The sequence below is a fragment of the Mycteria americana genome, chromosome 17, assembly GCF_035582795.1.
Source record: "Mycteria americana isolate JAX WOST 10 ecotype Jacksonville Zoo and Gardens chromosome 17, USCA_MyAme_1.0, whole genome shotgun sequence".
In the NCBI taxonomy this organism is placed as follows: Eukaryota; Metazoa; Chordata; class Aves; order Ciconiiformes; family Ciconiidae; genus Mycteria; species Mycteria americana.
In genome coordinates, this window is record NC_134381.1 from 12004488 (window position 1) to 12017074 (window position 12587).

The following is a 12587-nucleotide window of genomic DNA, read 5'->3' on the forward strand; positions in this document are numbered from 1 at the left end:
TGCCTGCCCATGGCAAGGAGTGAATGGATTCCTTGGTTTGCTTTGCTTGTGTGTGCGGCTTTTGCTTTACCTGTTAAACTGTCTTTATCTCAACCCAGGAGTTTTCTCACTTTTACCCTTCCGATTCTCTCCCCCATCCCACTGGGGGGGAGTGAGCGAGCGGCTGGGTGGGGCTGAGTTGCCGGCTGAGGTTAAACCACAACACTCCTTTATCTGGGTTGTGAAGGTGGGTTTGAAAGAAACCTGACAGGATCAGATGGGAGTGTCAGCTACCTTCCCTGCAAGCCAACTGACAAAACGACTAAAGAACTCCCTGCATATAATACCCACTACCTGATTTACACCACATTCGAGGTCTCTTCAAACAATTAAGCTACATAAGAAGAGGGATTGCCATGCAGAGTAAATGTCAATGCAGACAGAAATGTGCATCCATGTGAGAGAAAGAGAAGGAAAGAAATCTTGGTAGCCTGTGCCTGAAAAAGAAAGCTGATAGAAACCTGTTCTCTGCAAAAACACTTGAAGCTATGAGCCAAGAAGCTGTCTTTGGTGCTTCACTCCTACTGTGTTCAGAGAAATGGGACTTTCTATGTGTGCTTTGCACATCAAAGGAATAACTAGCTCAGTACCTCCATCTGAGGCAAACACCCACTACAAAGTTTGGCTAACTGTTCGCATCACGAAGGGGTAATGCTAGTAGGGGTTTGTTTATACTAAATCCATGACAATGTACTGTGTAACTGTTTCATTCCACATATTTGCCCAGTTTCATTACCCAGAAGAAAAGGTATACAGCTTTCTTACCTGCAATGGAGTCAAAAAATTTTCTTTGCGCAACAAACAAACTAGAAAGTTAACAGCTTTTTAAGTTTAGCAGCCTTCAAACTCAATTCTGAAACACAGATCCAAACCATTAATCTTAGGAGAGCTAAGCCCTACAGAAAGTTCTCAGAAGTTAATGAACATGGAATATTAAACACCTCCATTCAATTGTGATCTAACACAGTCTGGCACTGCAAGCTTTATTAAATCACAATTGCCTTATTTTTCTCAGGATTCCTGTCAGATATTTCTTTCCCCCTACCCAAAGGATTTTATAATCTGCGGGATAGTGGAAAACACCAGAAAGGAAATAAAAAGACCGTTCTTGTTATTTCATCCTGTCCTTTCTATCAGATTAAAAAATGTAACTGTCCCAAGCAAAGTCCATATGCTCCCACTTATATAGGAATGCTCTTGTGGCAATGGGAGGGTAATGAGGAGGAACTTTCAGCAGCTCAGCACCATGACAGGTTCATGCATGCCTCAGTTAAATGCAATATTGCGGAATCAATGTAGAAACTCACCAGTAGTGGCTGTGTTAGGTTTTTTCCCTTACTAGTTGAGCTTTGCTGGCGTTAGCATCAAAGGAAGCACAAGCATAGGCTGACTGGGTGGCATCTCCTCCTCTTTGGGCTTAGGAGAACCGAAGGACTGAATCTGGCTCACTCAGTCCAAGGACATTTGCACACAAAATCTAGGTTATTCATTCAGGTCAACAGATATTTTTTAAATCAAGATTCGTACAAGGTAAGAAAAGTGCCATGAAATGTTCTAAGTACACACTAAACAACAGCATAAAGACCACACAAAAAAATCACCAACAAAGAACTAAACTGATGAATCTGCAGGCGAGATGTCTATCTAGAGTAGTATATTGGACAGAAACCAATTAATGTATTTACATACCTGAAACAAAACCCATTTTGAGTTATGCTGTATAAAGGAGGGATTAGCATAAACATGTGAATATGTAAATGGGAAGGTAATGCAACATTATAACTTGTAAGAAAAAAAAAAAAAAGAAGCCTGTCTGGAAACAGAAAAACTTAAGAGTTTTTCTAAGACAGGAGTCTGCCCACAGAACCCATCCCAGCACAAGTGCCAGAATGAGCTGCTAATACCACAAAATACTTGAACATGTAGGGTCACAGTCAGTGAACCAATATGAATTCTTTGGGCTTTTTCTCCCTCTCTTAATTAAAAGTTTCTGGATTTTTGGCTCTTGCCCGTCTCCCACCGACTTACAAGTACTCAGACATGCCAAGAAGCTCAGGATGATTACGCTCCTGACACGGAGACAGGGAGTTGTGCACTGTCCGCCTGTGGCCAAAATTTTCTCTCTTGCTAATGTGAAAGCCACATAAAAGGTGGTGTCCTACAACGTTCAGGCATCCAGCTGGGGAGTTATTTGCATGAAAAAAAGTTATAACTGATCACTCAAAAATTTATTCTGGGGAACCCAGATGAGATCAGCTGGAGCACATATAAGCCTCCACCCCTTGGATTCTACACAATTCCCATTAATGATCATTCCTATTTGGCAAAGAGCACGGCTGTACTAACAGTCAGAAGACAAGTCTTGGGTCTCGCCGTCACGGCTGTGCCCGTGCCTCTGCACCCATCCCCACCCGTGCTGGTGCCTGCTGAGAGCTCAGGCACGTCGGGCATCCCAGAGCGGCGTCCGCAAGGGCTCACCTGCACGCCAGCAGTGCCTCACCACCGAGCCGAAGCTGGAAGGGAAGAACACCCTGAGTGCGCAGGTACAGCGGTAACGTCCCGTGCCCACAGCAAACATCCTGACAGCGTATTGAGGCAGTCAGTGGACACCAACTGTGCGACAGGCTCCTGACACGTACTAACAGAGCTATGAGTCGCATTAACGTTGGACATACATAATGGTGTTAGCCCAGCATTCTTGTGCAGGACTGCAGTGAGATCCTAGATCATTGTGTACAGTTTTTAGAATTTCTAACACGGGAAACGGGGCAGGTGCTGCTGACATGATACAGTGTGACTTGCGCTATCCAAAAAAAGCAAACAATTTGATTAAGACGAGACTCCGTCCGTCACCCCTGCCGTCAGGAGCACAGTGCTGCAGCTCACACCCAAGGCAACACCACCTACTCCAAGGCGTGCTCAGGCCACTTCCTCGCTGGACACCTACAGCTGAGAACCGGGGTTTGGTATTTTTGTGCCTTTGGAGGTTATGACATGGTGGTGTTCCTCCGCGTTAAAAAGGCACCATCAGGCCGGGATAGCCTGACACGCAGAAAGACAAAACCTCCGTAAGCGAAACTTCCACAAGACGCTTCAGGTGTTTATCGTCAAGCCTACAGAGAAGACTTTGCGAGGCGAAACCTCGCTTCCAGATTCACGGAGCTCTGCTCCTCCCGAGGGCCCAGGCCAACGCTGTGAAACCGGGATTACCAAAACGAAGGCGCGGCAAGGCCCGGAGCGCCGGCTCGGGGTGGCCGCAGCGGCGTGTGCCTGAGCGAACGTCGGTCGCTTCGGGAAAGCTCTGCGCTGCCGCAGCCGGGCACGGCCCCGTTAAGGCGGCGCCTTTCCCCGGAGCGGCCGGGCCGCGGCTCCCGGCGGGGCCGGCCGAGGCGGGGCGGCCGCGGGCAGGGCGGGCTCCCGCCGCCCCCCGCATCACATGAGGGAACTTCGGGCCAATGGCGCCGCGGCGAGGGCCGGGGCCCCGCTCGCACCCGCGGACGCTCATTCAAAACGCGGCCGCGCTCGGGCGCCGGCAGCCCCTACCCCTGCTCCGCCGGCCCCGGGGCTCCGCGGGGCCGGGCGCTGCCGGCGGGGATGCCCGGCGGGGCCGCGGCCTGAGGCGGCCGCCCGCCCGCCGCCATGCCGGTGAAGAACCGGTACAACCTGGTGGACGATGGCTGCGACTCCCGCGTCCCGCTGCACAACGAGGAGGCCTTCCAGCACGGCATCCACTTCCAGGCCAAGGTGAGCCCCGGCCGCGCTCCCCCAGCCCCGGGCGACGGCGGGGCCCGGCGGGGCCCTCGGTCGGGGGGCGCAGCCGCCCCCTCGCCCCTTCCAGGCTCCGGGGGGGCTTTGGCAGGGCCGAGGCTTCCCCGGGCAGGCATCCCCGGCGGTGCCGGGCCCTCTGCCCCCTCGCCTGTTGCAGCCCGGCCTCAGGTGCCGGGTCCCCGCGGGCTGGGGGTCCTGGGCCGGCCAGCTGCCAGCCGCGGGGCCTGTGCTGGCCCCGGGGCGATGGCATCGCGGGCTCAAGGCCGGGGCTTGCTGTGCCCCCCCCCAGTCCTGCCCATCCTGTATTTCTTCAGCTCTGAAAGCGCCCCAGCCCATGCAACTGTGTGCCAGACCTAAGGAAGCCTAAAGAAAACACCAATAAATCATGAAAGCCTTACATTGAACTATCACAATCAAACAGGTTCTCGCTCTTTTCCTAGTATTTTTTTCAGCTGTTTAATCCTTAGAAGCCGCCTTGGGCGCTTCATTTGAGAACTGAGCTGGAAAGACCCCTCTTGACAGCGCGGTGGATACTGCCTGTGCCAAGGGCACGTGCACATCCTCGCTCGATCTGGTGCCTGTCCTGTGCCCCATCGGGCAGGACCCCATTCCTGTCGCAGCAAGGTAACAGCTTTGTATTCCCCTGGAAACCAGCAGACTCTTCTGTGCTGCTTAAAGCCATATTAGTGCCTTATTCCATCTGACCTGTTCCTTGCATGAAAAACTGGGCGAGCAACATCTTCGTTTAAATGCATGCAGTCTTCAGGTATCAGAAAGAATTATTGATATTGTCAGAAATTTCATATTGATCGTGAAGAACAGTCTGGCAGCACAGCACCACTCTCAGAAAGTGACTCCATTGGAATTGACATTCTGTAGACAGCACGGGGAGTGGGTTTATAATTCAGCTGACAAGAAGAATTGCATTTTGCTGGAGCAACTCTAGGGTTCCCTTCCCCTCTTTGCAGGTGGCCTAACACAGATTAGAAATGGAATTCACGCCTGCTGTCTCCTGAGCTGGAAAGAAGGGGCATATATATTCAAATAAAGCTTTGAAATGCGGATTTTGTGCATTTTGGTTTTCCTGCTAAAAGAGCTGTAAGATTTAAGCAGGATATAGGATGGATCTGAATAGACGGTTAGTCATGTATTTTAAAAATCTCTCCCTTCCTTAGGGGAGAAAAACAATTAATCTTTGATTTCTTTTTTTAAATTAACACTTGCTATGGTGCAGACAGTGCTGAGGAGAAGAAAAATCCTTATTTTGATTTTTTAAAAGATGTGAAGCAACTGTACCTTTAACTGAGTGAAATGGGCTTCTTGAGATTGACAGCTTCAGGCATCCAGAGCTATTCAGAGAGTGGATAACACACTGTTAAGATGTGTGGGTCTGAGACGGGGTTTGCATTACCTTAGTAACGTGCTTGCTCAGTTCTGCTCTGAAGTCTGTCTCTTCCAATTAGGACACTCATTGCGGGCACATCGGTCAGCTGCGACTCTGACAATGACAGGGCTGTAAGTGGCTGCCAGGTGTCTCGCACCAGGCAATCTTACTGACCACATTTAGTCTCTAATCTCCGCATACCAAACTGTCTTACTTGCTCTATAATCTTCAGGGACAAACTTCAGGAGGTCAGTTCTGGGAGCTGCTTGTGGAAAGGTGGCTGTTTGTGCAGAGCCCCGTGAGCTGGCAGGGCTCTTGCACGAGTACCCAACCTCTGCAGCGAGGCCAAAGCAGGGAGTGTGGGAGAATCTCTTCTGGCTCAGCAGTCACCAGCTCTCCTCCTGCCCCCACCTGTTAATTTCTCTTTGGTTGTGTGGCCTGTTCCCCGCTGCAGCTCTGTTGCTCACAGACAAAAGGCCAGCCGGCTGCACCGAATAGATCTGGGTTACCTGTGACCGTACTGACAGCCACCGCGGCGTGGGGAAGGAGATGCCTGCAAACCCGAGAGAGCACAGATCTGGAGCGATACAGATATGCCCTTGCCACCAAGGCAGAGGGAAATCCTGGCTCCGTCGCTCCCTTCCCTGCTGCCCTCAAGCACTCGTGGTCTGAGTGGTTTGACTCTCCTGTGGTTTACCAAAGGCTATAGCTGAACTTACTGCTCTTAAAAATACCATTTTGCAAAGGCATTTACAGAAGCATCAGAAAAGCCAGATGACCTTTCAGATTGCTTGCGGTGTTTATTTCAAGGCAGACGAAAGAGCTGTAAATACTGAGCCAGGAGAACTAATCTCTGAAAGCCCTATTAAGTAGAAGTTTTTCAAGAATAAAACCTACTACAAGCATAACAGCAGAGAAATAAAACCAGAACTATGTCAGTAACAGTGATAGCTGTGGGGCTGCTCTTGGGGAAGTATTTTGTCTCTGTTGATATGTATATTATCACCCTGAATGTTTGCAGGGGTCTCCTGACTAGCTGCCCCCTCCCCTCTCCACAGGGGAACAACTTCTATAAAACCAAAAAAACCCCACACCTTGAAACCACACACTCAGGCACGATTCGTGAACCAAATGCTCTTGAAAGGGGGACTAAGCTTTGTAAAGCTTTGCCCACTGCCCCCTGCTAACCTGCCTGCGACAGCTGTACGGAGGCAGGCTGTGTTACAGCGGGGGAGCCGACAGACCCTGCTGGGAACCCACCAGCGCCGAGTCCGGCACCCAGCCCTCGGCTGCCAGAGCCACGGCCGCAGGACCGTACCTGGCACCAGCCCGTGCTGGCAGGACACTGGCATTTCTCATCAGGCCGCTCACGCTCTCACTCAGATGGCATTTTTCTTGCCCTCACAACATGCCCTTGATGTGCAAGTCTTTCCTCAGAGCTGTGAGCCACACCGCTTTACAACATTAATGGCCTTTTGCTCCACATGCCAGGTGACTGCCCAGGACACTGCATGTTTTCCTCATTCCCAAGGCTGAGCTGGCAGCTTTGTGCCTCCCCGGCTTGGCAGCAGCGCGGGCAGCACTCCTTCTGTGCATCTGTGCCACGTGTGCCGTCACAGGTACCACCGTGCTGCAGCAGCGGGGGCACAACCGGAGTCTGCTTTGGCACACAAGCGTTACAACCCAGCGTAAGAGGAGAGTACAGGCAGCACAGCGAACAGCACACAGGAGGGAAAAATGCCAGCAGCAGGAAACTGTCTGCCTGCGGGTCTTCCCTAACAACCCACATAGCATCAGCCACATACTGACACTGCATGCAAGAGAACAGGCAACCCGCTTGCAGAAAGCTGTGTGTGTGTTGAAGTGGTGGAGGCAGAGGTGCTGGGAACCCACCATCTGCCCGCATCTCGGCCCCCAAGTGAGGGGCGCTGGGGCCCTGCTCCGTTGATGCTTACTTAAATGCAGACACCCAATGCCAAGGGCGGCCGCTATCGCAGCTCAGCCAGGCAGCTTGTTTAGGAGTGCAGCTCCCATAAGCGTAGTTAAAACCAGCTGGTGTAGGACACAGATCTGAGCAAGTTTACCAGGATTCTGCAGACAGCTGAGCTGGTCCAACCATGCAGGGACAATGCAGTGTCCAGAGGGAAGATAGTCCAGACTGAAAAGCTAGGCCAGAATCATGAGCCTCTTCCAGGAAGCTAGTTGCTGCACATCCTGGCAACTTTTCAACTCTTATGTGGTTTTAGCTGTGACTCTTTTAAAAGCAGGTGTAGTGAGGAATGACAAAGGATGGACAGTCCCATTCTCAGACCCACAGGATCGTGACTTGATTAGCAACAGACACTGCTCTGCAAAGCACTGGTAAAGGCACATCCAGAATCTGAATGAGGTCAGAGGCTCACACCCAATGTTCTAACATCCATGAACTTCTCCCTGACTTTGATAATATTATCCACAACAGATATTCCTATCATGTCCTGGGTCAAGAGAGTCTAAGCAGGGACTAAATTAATGAGAGATGCTGTTTGTCTTGAAGAACCCTACACCGTTAACTTGTACATTACTTTACAGACATCTCACTGTTCTGTCTTTCAGTATATCGGTAGCTTGGACGTACCCAGGCCCAACAGCCGCGTGGAGATTGTGGCAGCCATGAGAAGGATTCGGGTAAGTTCAAAAGAGCTGAACGCCCCATGGAATAAAAGGTTACATTCACTGGAGTGACTTGGTTGCAGTGCGCTGTTCTGCATTCCCCCCACCCTTCTTATCTGGAGCTCAAATCACAGCACAATCAGGATTGTAACAAGCTTCTCCAGAAATTCCCAACATATTAGGATAGACTCATCCCCTGCTCTTTGCAAAGGGATCAGTTAGCAAAACTCAAACATAAAACCCTAGTCTCTGCTGAGCAGGTATGGGGGTTCTCCTTGAACCTAAGAGATTTATTTAGCCTGTTTGGGTTTTTACGTGTGTGAAAAATGAGATGTACACAACCTGCTCCACAAAAGCACTCGAATTCATTGACAGTTCCAAATATATTATGTTATTATATATTGAAATATCAATGGCCTGGCAGATGTTATGGATGTAAATCCCATCAGACTGCTGCTCATGGAATATTTTGCTGCTTTCCCCATCCTCCAGTACAGTTTTACAGTTCCTGTTTCTCATCATCAAGTCATGGCTCTTCCTCCTCTAGCCCTTTATCCTTCAGGACAGCCTGTGAATGGTCACCAGATTCAGCTACGATGAGCAGGGTGGCTAGCTTACATCTGCTTCATGTGTAACCACTTCCAGTGTAGCTGCCCTAGAAGGCAGTGCAGCTGTTGTGCCTGGCTGAAGTTTTGCAGGGGTCTGAATTCTGAGGCTGTTCATATGTCTCGCATCAGCTGAAGCAGGTTTGAGAATCTTCCATTTAAAGCTTTGAAGGGATTATCCTATTTTCCCCTCCCCCCTGGAGCGTTTAACCATCTAATTTTCATTTAGAATAGCGCTGTTTAAACTTAGCCTGTAACTGGCTGGGGAGCTGATGTATTCATCTCCAGCCAAGCTCAGAAATGACATTCCCCTGCCTTTGCCTGCTCAGACTATTAGCACAGCTTTTGCTCAGAACACAGTGCAGCAGCAGTCTAAATTGCCTGGTTATTTATGGAACAGGTGAACATCTACAGGAAGCAAAGGCAATAGGTGAGGACTACTGGGGCAGTTTAGATACTGGTGTAACTATTGGTAATTTTTTATCTGAATCTATATTTAGCATCAGATTTGACACTGCACTTCTGCTGATCTTTGACTGGATAAGACCCTTGCAAGAAAAAGCAGACAGTATTTTAATATCAGTTTCTAGAAAGTGTTGCGTTCTGTTTTCACACCCGCTATTGCCACGATGGTGTGTAGCTCAGGGTCTTGGCAGTGCAATAGCATGCTTGAGTGCTACATGAAGCATATAAGAAACCACTCTGCATTCATGGATGCCATCAGTTAATCTTATCACACAATATTTTTAAAGTAGGCATCCTGTATTCTATACTGGGTTTTTAATCTTGGAAGCCCTTTCCAAAAAGGGAGGGCTTCCCTTTTCATGTGCGTATTGTACAGCAGGATCTTATTCAGACACTTCCTGGCTGCTGAGCGGAAGATGCTCCTCTATTGAAGATAGTTAATTGGCACTGATCCTTAATTAGAGCATAAAGAATGAACTGGGAGGTCTTTGAAGAGAATTCTAGTGCATAGAGTACACAACCTAGGAACTGAGGGAAGATGGGGGTTATTTATGTAGCGTTCATTTGCATGCAGAGGCCTTGTCTATACTAGAGTTTTTTCCCATGGACTCTCAGCAGCACCAGTTGCAACTGGGAGGAAACACTGGAAGAAGCTATTGGTGGAAACTAGTATTTTGCTGCCATCTTACTGTGAGCGGTAGTGCCTGTTTGCACTGCAAGAGCGAGAAAGGTCCTGCAGCCCTGCCAAGTGCTGGCAGGGGCACATTGTGCTGAAGCTTTCATCCTTTGTGCACTCCAGTGTTCCACTGGAATTCTCTACTGGAGCGGAAGAAAAAAGTCACACAGTACAAGCCCTAGCACAACGTTTCCTGTGCTGCTCTCTGTGCCCTGCGACATGGGAGGATGCAGCGTGAGCCGTCCCTGGAGCAGCGGGTGAGGGAGCCAGCTGAGCACGGGGGCAGCCCAAAGCACAGGCGGGCTGTTACTCATGGCTTCTGCCCCTCAGAAGGGGACCAGGGAGGAGGATGAGGAGTCACAGCCCTGTCTTCCCAGGCTCTGACAGAGCTGGTTACTCTAGTTATTCATTAGTAAATTGATACAAGCTCTGAAACCGCCTTCCTGTACTATGTCTGATTCTGGTCTCCAGTCTGTGATTAAAAGCACTTGCCCCAGGGAAGAAACCTTGAGCTACCTAGCACTCAAAGTTGTCCTTAGAGTGTGAGGAGAGAGAGGGTGGTAAGAAAAGCAGCAACTCCAGTTGCTAAGTCTACTCCTTGGCATCTTACTGTCCTGTGTTTTGTACTGGGCTCTTTTGCCAGTTGCATATGAATTATGCCAGGGAACCTGGGAGGAGTTCAGTGTATTCTCCACACATTAGCAGAGCAGTCTGCTTGCAGCCTTCAGGACACGCAGAGCGCGCAGGCTATGGGGACATTACTCCCAGAGAGCCTCAAATGACATGTTTTAACATTAGTCTGCTGGAATCGCAATCTGCTCTTTTGCAGTAGGTATTTAAGATGCACTCTCATAGTAAAGCTTAAACCCATGTCCTGACTGAATGGATGCTTGTAGAACTGCTAGCAGTACTCCATTAGTCACACATTAGATTCCCATTTCATAATAGACTGGAAAGCCTTGTCTCATCATGTTCTATGCTTCCACTGGAGGGAATGCAAATGCAATAGGTAGAACAGGGAAGCTGCTGTTCTTAGCTTCCCATTATGCAGAGCTAGACAACTTTGAGTTTGCTAATCCTCCCAGTGAATTATTAGCTGCATACAGCTGCCATGTTATTATATGATCGTCAGAGTTCAAACTAATCCCTCTCCCTCCTCTTGCCCTGGCAGGGGAGGTGATGAAATTAGTTTGCTACTTGAATAAGTACACTGTGCTCCGACAGGCACGTCAAGCTGCTGTTTATGAGAGTCCAATTCATTGCGCGGCTCCGAGCACCCAGTGCAGGCCGGCGTTCCGCCACCTCCCAGGGAGAAGCCGCACGCTGCTTCTGCTGTCTCCTGCTGCCCGAGGCCATCCGGGTCCGGGTGTCTGGCAGCACCTGCTCAAGCTCCTGTGTTCAGAGTCAGCGTTCTGGTGGAGCTGGCTTTCTGCTGAAGTGGATTCATCTGCAGATATTTGAGCCTTCTCAGCACTCTAGGGAGCTTCTGTACAATACAGGATTTTTCTTCCTGCAGAAGTCAAGTGGCGGCTAATGTGAAGAATGTGGAGATCCTTCTCGAGGGTGCAAACAGCTCCCTGATTCAGCAGGGTCATCCCTTCCCTAGACACACTACTCCTGACCGCCTGTTAGTGAACAACTAAATAGCCAAGTTCTCCCCTTGGCCAGGTGAAGGCTCTCACTGAAGTTAAGAGGAAACTTCTTAAGAACTTCTCACTGAAGTTCAGAGTTGTGGAGCCCACACAACACTGAAACAGTAAGAGGAAAGCTTTGGTAAAGATGCTTATGGGAACAGGCCTGGGGGTGAAGATGGGTTTTTGTAAAACACAAAACATTTCTTTGAAGCTCCTGAGGTTGCTTGGGAAATCTTGCCCTGGGAGACGAGGGAATGGATGGCTTTATGCGAAGGGTTAACATCACAACATGTCCTGCGTCCCTTCCCCAGAGCTGACACTGACCAGAGGGGAAACAGTCAGCTGTTACCTTCCTAGAGCAATGCTACCCTCAGTCCAGCACTTCACAGCCAGTCAAGCAGCCCTGGTAAAATGCTGCTATTTCGAGTGGCAAGTTGTACAAGGACATGGTAGGAGTAAGTGTCAAAGCCTGTCATCCCCACAGACAGCCTGCTGCCAGCAATTCCCCAAGTCACTCTGTTTAATTACCTTTAAGGCGCAGAAGCAGTTTCTCTGGAATTTGCACTTAAGATTCCACGAAGCCGAGAAATTTCAGGTCTGTTTGGAAGGTCTAAGCTTGGGCCTAAGCATGTATTAACACTCAGAAAGGAGCCAGATGTTAGATTATTTAATCATTTTGTAAGGGAACAGCCAACTGGTGCTGTGCCCATCCAAGCACCAGGATGAACAAACAGGAGGCAGGCATCCAGACTAATGTGTTTCTTCTGTTTCCTCCACATTTCTTAGGCTTAATTGAATTGAGAAGTCTTTTCCCCCAGTGGCCAATGTGCCAGAGAAGGAGAAACATTTATAAATCTTGACGCAGGATACATCAGAAATGCCTGATTTCTCCTTGGCATCAGAACCGGGTTCTCACTTCAGCCTCCCTCTTAGCCTAATCATTCTTGCTGCACCATGCTCCTAAGCAGAGCCTCAACGCTTTGCAATTTCTCCACATGGTATTCTAGCGAGGCAGTGCAATCTAGCCGCACTATAAGTCATATTGACTGCCAAATATCAACCGGTAGTGTTGAAGTGTGACATGACATCAGTTTAAATCAGGACGAGTAAAAGTTACAATCCCACAGCGCAGCCTCGTGCAGCAGGGACAGCCACACAGAACCTGCCTCTCCTGCACCCCAGCAGCTCCCAGTCTGATAGCTGGGCTGGCTTCGTACAGCAGCTTACACTTAAAGCCATGCCAGGCTGTAAATTGCAATGGTTCAGAAGCAAATATGGATGACATTTATCTGCTCTTGCTAGAGGAGGAGAGGAGCCAGGTGGATAGCTGGCAGAGGGCAGGATGACTGCCTTCAGCCACCTCA

General features: G+C 49.5%; 1 protein-coding gene across 2 annotated transcripts in view; it reads left to right on the top strand.

The window, feature by feature from the left end:
* The first annotated feature begins 3502 nt into the window (after window positions 1-3502).
* LOC142418135 (carboxyl-terminal PDZ ligand of neuronal nitric oxide synthase protein-like) overlaps window positions 3503-12587 on the top strand; it is a 39577-nt gene continuing 30492 nt past the window's right edge. Inside the window, exons 1-3 of one of the 2 annotated variants that reach the window (XM_075519574.1) lie at window positions 3671-3783; window positions 4275-4431; window positions 7787-7858. In XM_075519574.1, coding sequence (XP_075375689.1) covers window positions 7844-7858 — 15 coding nt within the window. In that variant the 5' untranslated portion in view covers window positions 3671-3783; window positions 4275-4431; window positions 7787-7843. Of the gene's footprint in view, window positions 3784-4274; window positions 4432-7786; window positions 7859-12587 lie in introns of both variants that reach the window. The other variant, XM_075519573.1, reaches the window with a different exon arrangement.